Source organism: Aptenodytes patagonicus, chromosome 17 (assembly GCF_965638725.1).
Source record: "Aptenodytes patagonicus chromosome 17, bAptPat1.pri.cur, whole genome shotgun sequence".
Classification (NCBI taxonomy): Eukaryota; Metazoa; Chordata; class Aves; order Sphenisciformes; family Spheniscidae; genus Aptenodytes; species Aptenodytes patagonicus.
In genome coordinates, this window is record NC_134965.1 from 9225951 (window position 1) to 9243757 (window position 17807).

The 17807-nt window shown below is 37.0% G+C and overlaps 1 protein-coding gene across 1 annotated transcript in view; it reads left to right on the forward strand.

Annotated features, from left to right (window-relative positions):
* Positions 1 to 17807, forward strand: part of ULK2 (unc-51 like autophagy activating kinase 2) — a 41040-nt gene that overhangs the window by 8329 nt on the left and 14904 nt on the right. The window contains exons 4-15 of the mRNA XM_076354863.1: positions 4592 to 4624; positions 4996 to 5032; positions 6554 to 6727; positions 7853 to 7926; positions 8926 to 9027; positions 9380 to 9438; positions 9749 to 9831; positions 13295 to 13345; positions 13713 to 13801; positions 14526 to 14697; positions 15640 to 15700; positions 15950 to 16042. Coding sequence (XP_076210978.1) covers positions 4592 to 4624; positions 4996 to 5032; positions 6554 to 6727; positions 7853 to 7926; positions 8926 to 9027; positions 9380 to 9438; positions 9749 to 9831; positions 13295 to 13345; positions 13713 to 13801; positions 14526 to 14697; positions 15640 to 15700; positions 15950 to 16042 — 1028 coding nt within the window. The remainder of the gene's footprint in view (positions 1 to 4591; positions 4625 to 4995; positions 5033 to 6553; positions 6728 to 7852; positions 7927 to 8925; positions 9028 to 9379; positions 9439 to 9748; positions 9832 to 13294; positions 13346 to 13712; positions 13802 to 14525; positions 14698 to 15639; positions 15701 to 15949; positions 16043 to 17807) is intronic.

Below are 17807 nucleotides of genomic sequence, written 5' to 3' on the forward strand. Positions count from 1 at the left end.
TAATTTGTATTTCAAAACTGTTTCAGAAGATCTTCAAGTACGCAACCGTGTTAAATGCTTGGTGTGCTGTGAACGGTTTTGCCTTTCCTTTGTGTTGTGCAGCAGGCCAGCCTCTTTTACTACCTCCCATATATATTAGTTAAGTACAGCATTTCACATAACAGAAAATGAGTGATACAGCTATTGTGGTACATTTCTCCATGCCTGATTGCTCTTTTATGTGAATAATTGGCAGCATGCATGCTATTTGAATCCTACAGGCACATGTCAACTGACATTTAGGCTGAGACTTAACATTTAGTCAGAACTAACAAAATGTTCAGTCCTTTAGACATGGTAGGAGCTGAACATGTCAGAAGCTGCTGCCGTGGTGCACTCGCAAAGCAAAACAAGAGTATCTGTAATACAGTAAGAAACAGCCTTAAAAAGATCTGGATGAGTCCTTTTTCACTACATCATTAGAACTTTGGCCAAATGTATTTAATGGTTAGAAAAAATGAGGAGTGTATTCCTGGCCAAAAAATTAAAGCAAATATAGCACAAATTAACATATCAGAAAATTAATCAGATAATAGCAGTGCACAAGCTGTGAGGTTAACTTTCATGCTTTTCGGAGTCCATCATAAACTGCAGCTAAACAGAATCTATAAACTTGGAGCAAAAATGTAGTAACTATTTCTTTGCCACAGCTTCTGCTTTGGCAGCTCACTAAGAGCTCCTTGCAGACTTTCAGCTTGTTCTAAAGGAGGACTTCCTAACCAAAAAGAAATCTAGGGTATGTTTCTGCCAATACACTAGAGTTCTAGCAACAGCTGTCAGAAGTAACCATGGATGTTTTGACTTCTTTTTCAATTAATGTCTTTTAAATGGAACTACTGCACTGAGCTTGTGATTTGGGTTGGAACTTCACATCCCCTGAGACAACTGTTGGAAGTCTGGGATTGAAACACAGCAAGTTTTGGCAAATGCGTTGCCTCTTAATCTCTTTCTAGTAGGTTTATCTGTTAGCTTTCAAAATTGTAAAATAGTTTCCTATTAACCTTTACTATCTACTTGCAAGTAAAACCTAGATTCAGAATAAGAGGGAGCAACAGTAGGTCTTTGTCAAGAAAACTTTAAGCAACAAAGCAAGGCATGCTGGGCAAAACTGTTCTGTAATTGTTGCAACACAACATACATTTGTTTTGCTTGATTATTTTTCTAGGTAGAAGTGTAGGCCAGAACAACTCCAGCTGCAGTAATTTTATGATCTGTATGTCAGTGTAAATTTTTGCAAGCTTTGTTATCTGTTTCAAGAAGCAGTTCAAAATAGCTTGCTAGGTCAGCTTTATTCCTGAATGTTAGATCTGAAACATGCTGGTTTACTAATCTCTTCCTTTTTGAGTAGCAAAAAGTCGCAAGTCAACAGAAATCACAAGTCTAGAGAACGATCATAGAGATGGCCTTATTTTTCAGCAAAATAATTTAGAAGGGAAAAATGTATTCCCAAAATGGAGATCACATTCCCGGTCAGGCTGGCCAAGAACTGTAATGCAAAATCTAAGCAACTGTGAAGGGATGAACAACTTCAGCTGTTTTGAACTAAAGCTTGCATTGGTGGGATATTGAAAAGGGTTTGGTTATGAGTTAAAGTTGGGACGAGATGCAGCTGGGGAGCTTGGTACCAGTACTGTGCAAAATATTACTTCTGCAATACGAATTAGATACGACTTTTGACCGGTCTGGGAAAAACTTTTTGTGAAACCTCTGATCTGCTCTGCTGATTTAATAAAAAAGGATTATCCAAGCTACAATAAGGAAACACACTCTACTTCTTACTTTGACTTTAACCCAGCGACTTTTTTGATTATTAGTAATCAAGAATATCAGTCAAAAAAAGATGAGTAGTGCTATTTGAGGGTAGTCTAGTGAGGTCTGTAGAAATGGCTTTCTTTAAACAGGTGAGGGCTAGTACAACAGGACAAATCAACAGCTCGGTGTTTCTGAAGGGAGCAGTTTCATTTGAAAGGACTTTGTTTCCAAGGGAATCCAGAAAACACATTCTTTTAGTTCTGTGATGAATAAATGTCTGTCATGAGCTGAGCATTACATACTGCCATAAGCTGCTGTTTTTGTTCAGAGTGTGTAGTGTAGCGGAGGCACTGACGCTGTGGAACATCTATTTCTGATTCATGGGATTGCTATGTTCGGGTGGAAATCCACTAGCCGAGCTTCTTTCTTGTCACTGGAGAACGGTTGGTTTCCATGCTTCTTAGCTGTGTTATTCTCTTACACACCACAGTCGTCCTTTTAAGTAAAGTGATCCTCAGTTCCAGAATTTTCACTTTGATAAATTGGGATCTCAGAGTTGCTGTTTGACATCCTTGGGGTTCCTGAAAGAAAGTGAATTTCTGTCTTGGAAGATGTTGTTGCAAAGGAACAACGTAGAAAGAAACAACATTTATCATTATCTATTTTCAGTAATTTATAGAGCAAGTAATTACTTACCTCTTTTTGCTTTAATGTATGCACTTAGGTTTTGAGGCATTTATAGGATTGCAAATTATGGTTCGTGTTGGCCACAGCTGTTACAGCAACATTGAACAATTGGGACTTCCTGAAATGTGATCTACTGCTGCTTTAATATTCTATATTGGTTGGAGTTTGCCTTTCATTCCCAACAGATTTGACTAAAGTTCCTAGAAACTTGCTTTCTTTGAAGCTAATTTCCAAATGTAAACAAGTCTGTAATGTGCTTGATGTTCTGAGTTGGAAAGAACCTCAAATGCATTTCTGTAACGCAGACGAGGGTGGCTAAACTAAGTGCTTCCAGAAAGTGAAGCAGCCTCATACAGTCTTGAATTAACCTTAAAACATCCGGTTTCTCTTGAACTGTACTGCCTACAGTTCTCTGTAGTGGATATCTGTATCTGTGATGGATTGGTAGAAATCGGCTTTAATGGGTTGTACCATCCACGTGCTCTGTGCTGTGTTTGATATTGAGGGTAGTTGGTTTCCCTAGCCTGGGCCCATGGGCCCATTTTTACTTTATTTTTCTGTTTAAAGCTTCCTAGCCTGACCTGTTAGCGAGCCCTTGAAAATGGCACTCTTGTGGTAGTTCTTGCCAGTATGGTCAAATTGAACATGTGCTGAGGTTTTAATACAAGCACTGAGAAAGGTGGCTATGTTCACAGCTTTTGTTTTGCCATGCAATGTGCCTTTTGACTTTTTTAACGCTAGTTAGCAGAATACAGTCAGACTGTCTACAGTTCCACTTCCAACTGGGACGTATGCCTGGCCTTGTCTGGTATGCCATCTCGCTCTTTTCCTTCAACTGTCTCAAAAACATATTTTCCCACAAACTGTCAACCTTTGTTTAAGTTTATTTTCAAAATGAAAGGGAGGTAACATAACATGTAACTAGAAACATCATCCTGTTTATTGTATACTTGCCTTATGTTTCCTTCTAGTTCTCTTTGTGTTCTTTTCCGTTCAGTCTTAACTCAATCAGCTCAGAGGGAAAAAATGCTTTTACTCTATAAAAGATCTCTGAGCGTCTTCAACTTTGTAGGCACAACAAAACTGTTTTATGCAGGAGACTTTGTGGAAAACAATGTTGATTATTGGCATAGACAGGTAGGCTCTTTCTTCCCTCACAAAATAAATATTTGTAAAAAAGATTAATGTCCTTGCTACAGTCAGGTTTAAGCACAGGCATTTTTACTGCATTTTTGTGGAGTGTGTAGATAATTTACAGCAGAAGTTAGCTAATCTGTCTTTCAGTAACTCTTGCCCAGTTACAAGAGAGGGAATTCAGGTTGCAAATAGGTCAAAGGAGGTCAGCGCTTTGGAAAATCTCAGTAGGACTGCCATACCAAATCACACCTTTGCCATAAGGCATTTAGGTGCATGGCAGGGACGTGCTTCTGCCAGTGACTCACTGAGGGAGATAGTTTACAGAAGTATGCATGATTCCTGAATTAATTATCCTACAAAATAGCGTTTGGGAATCAGATTATTCCAGACAGTTAACTGCTCTGTGATTTCTGCCTGACCTTCGGCTTGTCAGATGGCAGAACCAAAGCTTGTTTTACCCAGAAGCGGGGAACATAACTTCGGAATTCCTCCGTAGAAAACTGGTCGTCATAGCCAAATTGTCTTGCTTACAGGTTGTAATTCTGTCCAGTATATTTGCAACTACATATTACTGTCCCATTAGTTACTGATTTGAGTGATGTCTGATAGCGAAAGTTTAATTATTTGTAAGGGCTCTTAATATAGGGGTTGTGTTGATAGAGCAGTCCAAGGCAGTGGAAAGCCAAGGGAGCGACGTAGGGTGGAAACTGATGTTACTTACTGTATGATGCTCTTTAAATGATAGCTTTAGTCTTCAGGATATTGCCTGGTGATTTTTTTACATATACTAATGCTTTTGAAAATGTGAAATATTTAATGGTGGGGAGTGTACATACTTGCTACCCTCTAAAACAGTGACTTTAACATAAGGTGTCTCAGCTGACTGAAAAATCTCATGTTACACTTGGTTAATGCAGGTACTGAAGGCTTTGTCTTGTCACGTTCTTAAATGGGGTTTGTTCTCCTTCTCTTCTAGGAAATGCCCAATTCTGTCTTTTTGGTAATGGAGGTATGTGTTAACATATGTGTTTCTTTCTGGCTGATTTTAAAGATGATTTTTAGACAAAACTCCTTCTTTGCACAGCTGCAAAATAACCATGACTTGTTAAAACAAGCAATTCTGAAAACTACATTATTAATTTCCTATGCACTACTAAATTTATCAGCAGTATTTGTTCCATAAATTATTCAGTTTCGTTTTATGATACTGTAAGTATTGATGAAGTGTTACACCTCAAATTATTAATTACAAATAAATGACAAAACAGTTTTAAGGCAAACAGCTGGAAAGGATCTTTTTGTGAAAAGATAACGAAGTAAAAATTATATAGCAAGTATTTCAGTGCTTGTGGTTTGAATAAAAACCTTTCTTTTTAACAGTACTGCAATGGTGGGGATTTGGCAGATTACTTACAAGGTAATTGATTACTGTATTTCCCTGTTAAAAAGCTATTGCATTACATGTTTATATTCTGTATTCCTGTAATCCATTGGTGTTTCTCTGAGATTTTTTTGCTTGTGGATTAAATATTTTTCTGTTCGTGGAATGTCTGTAATTCCACAATGCATGTTCGCCCTGGTGTGATTTTAGAGTACCCTCTTTATAAGAGTACTTGAATTCACCAAGAATCTGTTTAGTGTTGTATTCTGTCTCCAGTCAAGGTCAGCAGCAGAGTGCTCTTTGTTGTGTGGTTGTATGCCACCCTGGGAACTTGAAAAATAAATTTTGAAGCTGCAGGAAGACATAAGGTTTCGCATTTGTTTAAAAATATTACCCACTGTTTTTAAATGCCACTCATAATTGAAAATAAACCCCACAAAGTAGCAATGAAGGTGAATCAAATAATGCACAGACAGAAAATACTTTTTGCCACTGCTTTCAAAACAGTTGAATGTAACATTCCCTTATTTGTAAATGAGGGAGAAGATGTAGCTAACCATAAGTAGCATGCTGAAAAATGTGTGTTTTTCTGTTTCTAAAGTTGTATTTTGTGGGCTGCTCCCAGTGTTTTGGTTCCACCTGCTTTCTTTTCCAAGATGTGAACTTAAAAATACTGAATTACTTATATAATAATGCTTTTTACAAAGAGGCAGTTCTGGCTTAGGAGAGATTTTTACCCTTCAACATGGCTCTGCCCAAAGTAAAGACGGAAGTTACAGAATCATGACAAATGGATTCTTACTACAAACAAAATTTTGAGCAGAGATGTTAATCTTCATATTTTTCTTGATGAAAATATTCTTCTACTTGCCTTTGTATCTCAGTATGTTGAAGGAATCTTTTTGTGAACACCTATTGTTATGGTAACTGTGTATATTAAAAGCCTAATTCACTTCCCATTAATATCCTTGGAAAGACTCATACAGTGTAATCCAGCCCCGGTGTTCAGTACCTTTTCAGACTGCAGAATGAGATAATACTTTCTGAAGAGACTTTAAAAAGTACTACTTATTTTTTCCTTCCAGAATAAATTTTATCATGGATGAAATTTTTGAGCAGAGTGGTTATCTGCATCCCCATAAAAATTTGTTTAAAGAACAGGTTTTACGGCTTCAGGTTGTAACATGATTGTAGATGTATTTAATGTTCTAAACTGTGAAGTTACTTCATTTTCTTGGCTTCTTTGCCTTTTAGCGAGTTTAGGATTTAATGGTGATTGAGAAGTTTTACAGTTATTACGCTACCAGGTTGAATAAACTCGTGTAAAAACAGATAATTCAGAGTACTGTAGCTAGTGCAAAACTATGGAGATGTATATGTTGTTGAGAGTATATACATTTGTAGAAAAATACGGGAGATTGGATTGTTCTGAATGTAATTCACTTTGATTTGATTGTCTTCATTGTTTTCACAGTTGATCACTCTGAAGTTTATTGCTTTTTGCCCAAAGATAATGATACTTATTTTCTCATCTGCTAATGTGTATGTTATTTTCAGCTAAAGGAACTCTTAGTGAAGATACCATCCGAGTGTTCCTCCAGCAGATTGCAGCAGCTATGCGTATTCTGCACAGCAAAGGAATCATTCATAGGGATCTTAAACCACAGAATATTTTGTTGTCTTATGCCAGTCGTAGGAAGTCAAGTGTCAGTGGCATACGCATCAAAATAGGTAAATATGCTTTTCTCTGACCTAAAGGTAAATCATCACTGTTGGATTGTTTCCCTACTCAGAAGTGTCTTTGTCTACAGCACAGAGGGTGTACTGGATATGGTGTGTATTAAATTGATGTAAATCAGACAGTAAGTCTAGAATGATGAGCTTTATGCTGTAATGCAGATTCTCAGTATAAAAAAGCTTGAGTCATAAAGACCTTTTTGATTAAATCTGCAGGAAAAAGAAACCTATTTAGTTGATGTTTCTAGTATTAAGCTATTTTAATTAGACATAAATCTGTAACCTTTGAAACTTCAAGTAGCCGTTAGCCCATTTCAAAACTGTGTGCATGTGAGACTCCAGTCGCAGTTCCAGCTGTTTTTTTTTTTTTTTGTGGTAGACCCTCCTAAGGGTTATTTGAGAAGTTTAGAAATGTAGGTTATGGCCTATTTTTGGCAGAAAGAAGTTCGGCATTGTAACTGGGGAGAGATGTCAACTGTTCAGGATATTACCAAACTCCTCTTCAGAGGACACTTCAGGAGTTTTAATTTCTCATTGTTGTCTGTTAAGTGTCCATTTAAAAATACCTTGTTTTTAACAAGTTTCTTTTCTATGCTTTTGCTCAACGAAAATCTGAGATCTGTTCCAACTCACTCCATCCTCTGAACAGCACAGAGGAGACTAAACTTCTCTTGCTGTCCTTACTTGATAGTTTCAGATGCTTTTGCCTACGTGGAAAATTCAGGCATCTGGAACTTGATTTCTTAAACTTCTACCTGATGTGATTTCACTGAAGCAGATTGTATATTCATCACTCTTAATGAACCATTTATATTTAGCCACTGACTTTAATCCTTTCCTGCTGACGCCAGACAGCATGCTCTGCAGCTGGGGAGATGGCTGAGCAGCAGTTTGTGCAAATGATGCCACTGCTGTTTCTTGGCTTGCTGTTTGGAAGAGAATACATTATTCTTTCAGTGTAACATAGATTTTACTACTCCATGCAGTTGGCTATATGTTATACCTGTCTTTTTCTCTCTAACTGGTAATTGTAGCAGATTTCAAGAAGAGATCATTTCTAGACTTTAAAAATTTGAAAATTATCTTTCTTTTTATTGACGCATGTGTTTCTTTACATAGCTGACTTTGGTTTTGCTCGTTATCTGCATAGCAACATGATGGCTGCAACTCTGTGTGGTTCCCCTATGTATATGGTAAGTGACAGTATATTTCAGATTATGTTGCTTATCTCAAACATTGTCCTACCAGAACAAAATAATTTACTGCTTGCAGATTGGCAAATGCCTAATGTTGCTTCCGAAGTATTGGGGGCAGCATGCAGATCACCTTTCTGTAGTTTTACTAGCTCCTTTTTTTTTCTTGTGATTTGGAGATCACGACTGTTAAAATCAGAGAGACATTGAACATTTCTTAGTGCTGCGGGGAGGAAAAATCTTAGAGAGTTAAAAGGCAATGCATCTTAGCATTAATTTTCGGCAAAGTAGTTTCATTCCCACTTACGTACTTTTTTTTTTTCTCTGAAATAGAGCATTATCTCCTTCCCAGTTTCTAAGAAAATAAAAAGTGATCAAGTGCAGGCGAGAAGAGCTTTACACTAGTAGTTAAAAAAACTACTTGATGTTTTCATTCTAATTATTTAATATATTCTCTCACATGTGGGGTTCAGGGGTTTTTTTTGTTTTTTTAAAAAAACAATTTGGAGTTAGTTGCTGTTAATTTTTACTAAGTAGCGTGGTAGTCAATTGAGCACTGAATTGTCTGACTTTGGCACTACCATGCTGTATGGTCATGGGAAAATCATTTTGCTTTCCCTTGTCTGGTTTTTGTATATGTAAAATGGTGATAATGATATTCCTTATGAAATGCTTGGTTATTTATCCACAAGGAGGATAAACCAAGTAAATAATGCTTACCTCTTATTCCCATACGTGCCGATTGCTAGCTGCTTTCTTTAGAAACATTTCTAGTTTTCTGTGTTTTTGAAATGTAGCTTTCATTTTAGATAGTGTAATATAACTGTTACCTTTCAAGTCACGTGATGCAGATTAAAATGTTAATTTTGTCTTAAAATATTTACTCTTTACAATAAAGTGGTCTCTGTTAATACTGGTCTGACAGAAGAACTGTAGAATTCGTATTGCTGTGGCTTTGCTTTTTTGTTTTCCCTTCTGAGATTTTCCTGTTCTTTCTAGGCCCCTGAAGTGATTATGTCTCAACACTATGATGCTAAAGCAGACCTGTGGAGCATAGGAACTGTGATTTATCAGTGTCTTGTTGGAAAACCACCTTTTCAGGTAACGCTTTATTTCCTTTTCCCTCTTTTTAGTCTCATGGAAATTCCTAGGGCTTTTCTTTCCAGTCATGAAAACAGAAGTAGTGATGTCTGAGTGTAGTGTCGATGCTTCAAAGGCCAGATCGCTTGAGGGTACCAAGGGAGAAGTTGCTCATGCTTAGTCTGTGAGATCAGTGTGTTCAATCCAGAGGAAATATATAAGGATACTCAGTACTGAAGTCACTGCTGTGCTTGGGGTTTTCTTGTTTAATGCCCATATACGAAAGCCTCCTTTTTGTGTATGTGTGCATAGGTATGAAAGCTATTTTCTCCATTAAACTGAGCTTTAATTAATGTACGTGTTTATTTCACAGGCCAATAGTCCTCAAGATTTGAGAATGTTTTATGAAAAGAACAGGAATTTGATTCCTAGGTATGTCACCATGGCCTTTCCTGTCACTTACATTTGTTGATTGAACACTTTTTCGTCTTTGGGAATGCCTGGGATTCATAAAAAACATTTGATGTTGCTATCTTGGCAAGGACGTAGTATGATATCAGTGACTCACGTTGCATCTTGCCTTCATTGTACCTGCTGAGTTGAAAGTGTCCTGTACTAAGGCTATAGAGCATGTATAGTGAAGACTTACGGCAGAATGCTGACTTCCTTAAATTTAATGCGTTATGCATTTTTTAATGCATGCATGAAATTTAATGCATCTTCTACTTCCTCTTGTGTGCAGTATTCCTAGGGAAACATCAGCTTATCTGGCTGACCTGCTGCTGGGTTTGCTTCAGAGAAACCAAAAAGATAGAATGGACTTTGGTATGTAACTTTTCCTTTTGCTCTCTTGACTTTCCTTGTTAGTTGTATTCATGTGACCAGAATAACTGTCTTGACCTTTTGTCTACAGCCTATTACGTGAAAAGTGAAGTATTTTTCCTCCTTGGTTCTCATGCAGAAGGCAGAGTAGCCAAAATAAATCATTAGGTAACTACTGTCAATCAGTATTAAGTGATGCACATAAATCATGACTTTGTTGAGTAGTGAAGTATAAATTATTTTAATTCTTTCAATTGTGACCTTTTTTTCTCCAGAGTGTTAACTGATATACCTTAAATTTCATGTCACAGTCTTATTTCTGTTACTTTAACTGGTGTTTTGGCTTCAGACTGGGAGCAGACATCTCTGGTCTCCATGTGGTGTTGGTTGCAGAAATGTAACAAAGTACTGGAAGAACCCACTTTGGAAGCAAAGTTGCTTTAAATGGTTTTCTCCTTGTTACTTTCTCTTGCAGACTGCAAATATCATAGCAATATTAATGGGGGTACAAACTGTGTACGTTTGATTTGACCTTGAAAGCTACATATATGTATATCTGAGGGCAATGAGACATGATGTTACATCAAAATTGTTTATATTTGCAAAGATGAATTCCTAGTATTGCGCTTAGATATTGCTAGCTGTAGAGACTATTTTAGTGACATATTTTCACTGGGTTTTTTTTAAGCCCAAAAGAAGTAGAAACAACAGTTGTATCTTTGTATTTCGTTAAGTCCTAAAATGTTGAAATTTTTAAACTGTGCAGTGACTGAACTTCGCATACTGTTAGATTACTGCAATGTCTGTTTAGGACTGCATTTTGAATTAGTTGGGAAGTTAAGCCTAGTACAAACTAGATGGATACCCCCTTAACAAAAGTGAACTTGTTTGGCTCCGGTTTACCGCTGTGTTTGGCTTTTTCTCTTTAGCTGGAGACCTTTCGTTGCAGAACGTTGTTCTAACTTCTTAAGATTTCAAGGCCTCAAATTGATACTGTTGAATGGCTACAACTGCTGCCTCTTCAAAATTAGTCAGGACTACAGTTTAGATTTGTGTGTGCCTTGTACTGGCTGGATTGTCTAACTTGCTTCTGTCTCAAAAAGCCTTTTTATTGATGGGTTTTTGGTTACATATTACTGCAAAAGTAGTAATGCTGCTTTTTTTTTTTTTTTCTTTTAATGCAAACTCAGGCAGCATTTTTAAAAGAACACCACTGAAAAGTTAAATCTTGATTAGTTCTTCTCGGCTGCATCTTGTATGTCATGTTATTCATGCTGGTTGTTTGAATTTTATAGCACTGTTTGTTATTGCAGTTTTATCATAGCTGCCAGGAAATGTTAATCTTAAACTTTTATTTAATTAAACTTAGCTAAATACAACTATCTTTTTCATTATTATTAATATTTTATATCAATAGCAATGTGCTTTATATTGAGATTTGTTTTAGCAACAAGATAGGTGACTCATCCAGTTTAATCTATGGAATGGCAAGAAAGAGCCTAAACCTTAAAGTCTCTTCAGGCTCTTTGTAGATAAGACCCAGTTCTTTCCTTACCATAAACTATTAGCTCTTGTGATGTTGAGATCCTAGGGTGAGCTGCAACCAAAAGTCAGACATGCTCAGTTTTTGTTTCTGCTTATGAAACTTCACCGTTGCTCTTTAGTTACGCATGCAAGCTTGGTTTTGATGCAGTACTGAAATACACAAATTGACTCATTCATCACATGTGGCCCTTGTGTATTTGTGATAAGAAGACTGTATTTGTTAGGCTGTGGAGAGAGGAGGATTCAAAAGGCATTTTAGTTCTTTACTTGAAGCTCAAGACTCTCCTAGCTACGTTTTTTTTTCCTTTTCTATTCCTGCTATGTTTTGCTCCAAGAAATATCAGACTTTTTTTTTTTTAGTAATTTGGAATTTAAAGCATCAATAGCATAATTAAGGTGTTGCTCTTCTGAGAACCAGGCATGGGTTTTTGTGTGTAGATGTGACTGACATAACTCGATTTAACTGCTGTACATAAAAACTTAAGTAGAAGTCAGATCCAGAAAAAACTCATGATAATTGGGTAAAATGTCCCAAATGATAGTGACAGTATTCAGAGGTCAATATATAAATCTATATGTGTAGAAGAATTAATACATCACAAACATGGACTTTGAGTAATTTATTCCACTTTGCACTCTGAGTGTGCTGATCCCTACAGTTTCTTCAAACATGGGAAATTCACTGTATCATTTGTGGTAGTGGGAGAACACATTTGTGCTTAGAAAGAAAAATAGAAAGCAGAATGGTAGTGATGAAAGTCATGTTTTCCTTGGCTGAGCCACTTAAAGGGCCTCAGAGGGGCTCCTCTGGAATGTGCTTAGCAAAGGGAGTGAAAGGGAGAGTGTATAACTGAGCCCAGTTGCCTGTTGTTAAAGTAAAAATAGCATGGGAAATCTTGTTGATCTTCCAGCAATATAAAGTAGAACAGCAGGTGTTGTACAAAAGCTCAAGAACACCTGATCCTCGTGTTACAGTTAATCATTACATTGTTCCTGCGTTATAGCTAGCCTCCCTTCCTTATCGGGTTGTGGAAGAAAGTGTTGTTGAAGGAAGAGGAGATACTGCAGGCCTCAGATTCTTTCTTTTTTTTTTTTTTTCCCTTGTTATTTGCTTAGGTCTGATGAACAGCATTGTTTTTCCTCAACTGTTAGAACATTAAAGTTCACAAAGCTCAGCAGCTAGCTTTTACCAACCCTCAATTTCCCCTAACTAGCTGAAGGTCGCTTCTTGTAGAATAAAACTTTCCGTGTAAACTGCCAGCCAGCTGGTTATGCTACGTCAATTAAATGCATCTCAGCATATCCATTTACAGCAAAAGCAAAATGTTTCTATTGTGACAGTAATAAGTTAACTGAGAAAATTGTTAAAGAAACTGTGTTTATTTCTGCTTCCCACTTCTGCTGTTGGGAAGTGGGAAGGAGAATGGCTGCTGCTCTGTGTTGTGATTTTTGGCCACCTAAGGAGTAGTATTAATGGGTTCAAAAATAAGCGTCAGTCCTTGGGAAAGGCAGAAGTGAAAATACTTTCAGCATTTGATGTGAGAGATGCTCATAATTTTGAAGATCAAATTAAAACTGAAGTAGTACCATATTAACATGGAGAACATAATTTCCTGAGGAGTATAGGAAGGCTTCTTGTATACATGATCCTTAAGTGCAGTCATAAAATGTCCTCCAGTAATTCAGTCTGATTTGCCTTGCTGGCTGTTGTTTGAAGTTATTCAATTGATTTTTGTTTCCTTTCCAAATGCTATAGCAACATATAACATACAAGGCTTTAATCTTTTGTAAGCTCTTCACCCTCTGGCTCCAAAATACTGATTCTGGGAAGGCAACCATTTATCACCATCTGCAATACAGTCTGTAAATTCTATGTCCTTTGTATATTTACTCACCATGGCTGTTGTTTCTTGTTCTATAGAAGCATTTTTCAACCACCCTTTCCTGGATCAGATTTCAACAGTCAAAAAGTGTAAGTAGTCTTGTTTTTCCACTTATTTGTGTAAATGATGAATGTTGGGGGCTGGAACGGAGAAAGATCTGCCAAATATCACACTGTTTATGAGGCATTTGCCTGAGTCTGACTTGTTGTGCTCTATTGTGAGGCTAAGTGTTGAATCCTTTTTTGTATTATGCTAGACTGAAATGTGATAGTTATTTACTAGTTCCTTTGACGTTTCAACTGAACTTAAAATACCCTTGTGTGTTTTAGGATGTGCTGTGCTTATAAGTTGTATAAGGGCTTATGAATGAAAAGCAGTGAGGAAATGAGTTTGTTTGAAATTCAGCCTTCCAAAATCTTAGTCCCGTTTTTTTTCCCCTGGGTTTTCCTCTTCTAGCTTGTCCTGTACCAGTGCCCACATATGCAGGCTCAGTCTCTGGCAGTTCCTGTGGTAGCTCTCCTTCATGCCGTTTTGCTTCTCCTCCAGTAAGTTCTCTGTTTTACAGAACAATCTCTAGAAAATATTTTCTGTAATGTTTAGCTGAGAGTTATTGAATTTTAGATCTTTAAATCCTTGAACAGTGTAAACTGTCGTGTTTAAGAGCACAGAGCAAGGAATATCCCTGTCTTTTGCTAGAAGAATCGCATTAACGTTTTGGTTCTCTCTTGCTCCTTGTCTTGTACTTTGGGTTTTTTGTTGTTGTTCTTTTTTGTTAAAGAAAAAAAAATACATATACACATCAAATGCTAGAGTAGCAAATCTTTAGATATGCTAATATGGTTTGGAACTTAATGAATGTTACAGCTAATTTTTGAATTGGCCTTTTTGGCTAGGGCCCCTTATACTGATACAAACTGGTGACTTCAGTTTTATGTGGTATTTGGAAGAGGTGCATCTGTATCATCAGGAAAGACTGAATAAATTGCAATTGTTTAAATTCACAGCCTGTTTAATATAGAACTGTCTGAATTGACACTACAGGGTTATCCAGTATTTGAAATTTCCAAATTCAAATACATTTTATATTTCTAAATACTTAAGAAACAAAAAACGGCCCAAGATTTATCTTTTTTTTGTGTCAAAGCTGGTGATGATTCTTACTTTAGAAGCTTCATAGTTAAAAGAGCAATTCTACATTCTGAATCACTGGATTTACAGTGGGTAAAGTTAAGTTACAGTTTACTTTCTTTTTCCCACCCCCTCCTCCAGTCTCTGCCAGACATGCAGCATATTCAAGAAGAAAATTTGTCTTCCCCTCCATTGGGTCCTCCTAACTATCTTCAAGTCTCTAAAGACTCTGCCAGTACCAGTAGCAAGAACTCCTCTTGTGACACAGATGACTTTGTTCTTGTCCCACACAACATCTCTTCAGACCACTCATGTAAGAACCTTCCTTATTTTTACATTTTAAAACAATTTCCACTTGTAACATACCTTTATGTCCTGTTATTCTTTGGCTCTCTTTTCTCTAAATGTGTCTCAATTCACATTGGAACTCATTTCTTTAGTTTGAAGGGAGACTGTTTGGTATACCTGCATGTATGTCCATCTGGGACATTTTCACTTTCAATTGAGTAGCCAGATATGCTAAAGATACCAAGGTGATTTAAAGTCATAGAAAATATTGGGGTTTGGCAGTAGAAGGGAAGAGTCAGTTGTAAACAACTGCTGATACGAAGCCCAAGGATTCTCTTGGTGGAGGCAGGCACATTGTTACCTCTAGACTAACTGAAGGTTTATAGTCCATTCTGTAGAGCTTTAGATAATAAACAAATGCAGGTAGAAACATAAACAAATGCTTAACATGAAAGGTAAGGCATCAGACTGGGCTTATACAGTAGAAGGACTTGGATGTAGCACGTTGTCATTTTACGACATCTTCCAAACCTGAATTGCCACTGGGAAGCTAGTCAGCTGATTTCTATACAGTGCCATCAACTCGTGTTAAAATATTTGACTAAATGAGTGCCTTGATTTCTGAAGGGTTTCTGTCACTCATTATTATAAATTTCCCAATGCTGATACCTTGTACTCTTAAACAATGTATTTTATTTCAAAATTATTATAATTACTATAGCAAAAAGAAACCCCAACAAAAACAAACAACAAAAAAACTTGTTAAAGAAATGCCTTCCCCAGTTACATTTTTGTTGTAGGTCACATTTGAGGTATTTTCATACACAAAACAGTTTGTGGAAAACTTCTGTATGTTCACAGAAGTTTGTCAGAAGCGGTTATTTCTACAACAGTAATATTGGAGATTTTTTTTTAAAGATTCTGCTTCATGATGTGGGTTTTCAATGTGTTCTTCTGCTTACTGTAGATGATATGCCATTGGGAGCAGCTGGCAGGCGGGCTTCAAGCGAGTTCTTGATGTGTGGAGGGTAGGTGTGCTGAACTTTATCCAAAAGAAGTCTCATGTTCTAAAATTGATACTGCAGCTGTAGAAGGGGTTGCTGGGTTTTTGGCAGTGATGGGTTTACATAGCTGTGTGTGGACTTCCTTAAAGATTAATATACCAAGTTGAATTTAATATGAATATGTAAACAGCCTGAATTCAGAGTTTTGCTGCAAAGTAGATAATTTCTCTGATGTGAAGACCTGTCTTTTGACAGTGGTTTTTGTTTTCACAGGCAGTCGCCATTAACTATTTCTGGAAGCTCAGGAACTGTACAGAAACCATCTTCAGCCTCTTCTCGAAGCACTGCTTCTGGTACAGCTAACAGGTGCGTGATGTAGGCTTAGTATTTCCTCTCTTTTAGAAAGGTTCTCTGCTACTATATGTTTGGTTTCTTTTTTTTTAAATTGTGGATGGCTACTGGAAACTGAATTGAAATAGAAGCTAGACCTGTTTTTTCCAGGCTCTCTACACTTAATGCATTCTAATGGCTGACAGTTGCATAGCTAACTTCTGGCTCTGATGCATCCCTAAAAGATTTCCCTAAGGAAAGATAGCATTCTTTTGTCTGTTTAAATTTTGAACTGGTTGAAAGCAGGAACTTCAGAGACATAACTGACTTGTCCTTTTTGGTGTTATGAAGCACAGCACAGTCTTCATTTAGTAAGTCAAGATGTTGAATGCAGTGTACGTTTTAAGAAGTAGTTGTGAGTGAAGAACTTGCAAAGCCCAGCTTGCTATGGATTTGTGTCTCGTGGCTGGATTGTCTTGTGTCTGGTAACTGGGTGTGGCTTCTGTGCAAGAGATTACTGTGAATTTCATGTTTGTCTCTCACAAGATACCAAAGAAGCCACATGAAAGACCTAAACATATTGCAGTTTTTCTGTCAGCAGGACTGTTAGTAAGTCCTCTTTCTTCCACGTGGTTGTAGGCAAAGTTTCTGCTAGTTTGAAGTAGAACTGATATTTATCAGTGGTGCCTGAAATCTTTCCTGTATTATATTGGAAAATGTAAAGCTTAATCATGTTGTTTAACTACTCATGTAATATCTAAACAGAAGTGTCATTTGACCAAGTAATGAATTTCATAATGTTTTCAGTACAAATAGAAAGAGGATGAGTGGCTAAATGGGGAATAAAGCTATTATGTTGGGTGTATTTTTGGCTTATGCTAGTACTACAGGGCTGTGAGTCAGCATTATTTGTTTAGAAATGCTTGTCACAAGAAAAGTTTGCTACTTTGTGCTGATCTTTGTGCAGTTTGTGAAATCTGCTGACATGGGCTATCAATACAGCTTTAGTCTTATCCTTTATGTTTAAGGGCAGATAATGGGGATGGTTTGTCTGTAAAGATCCATTTGCTCTGGATTGGTCATGTACAACGTATTATAAATACATTGTAATTTCCTATTTTAAATTATGTCAGGTGTCACAGTTTTTAGAGTTAACAGGTTTTATGAAAATATGCCAGTTATCTGTACGTTACTAAGTTAAGAGCTAAATGGTCTTGTGATTAGAAAGAGGTGCCTACTGTTCACACTTTCAGTGTTTGTACTATAATAGTTTGATTTAATTATTGGTTGAGTAAATTCGGTAACTAACTGGCTGCTTGGGGCATGGTCTTAAGGAAGCAGAGTGTGTGTCTGATATTCTGTAAGATGCTGCTTTTGGTTTTTGGTTTTGATTTTTTATTTCCTGAGAAATGTACTTTCATAGTGTGTGTTTTGGGTTGTTTGGTGTTTTGTTTTGTTTTTTTTTTTTTACAAAAGGTTATGCCCTGTGAAACAGTGAATCTTTCTGATTAGCTGATCAAACTGAATTAATTGTACCCGTAGTTATGCTGCTTTATGTCAGGTAGAAGAAGCTGTAACACTTCTCAGGCTCCAGCCAGAATGGGCAGTAGGTAGAGGCGGTTCACTCTCCTGTGGTTAATTGCTGATTTTATTCTCTGGATCTCACAGAAACAAGGTTTGCATGCAACTCTGCACACATCTGTATGGCATTTTCTCTAACCAGTAACAAACTACATCAGACTCGAGGATGCCTAACCAGACCTTAGCTTTGGGCCTGAGCTGGGGAGCCCTGATGGAAGGC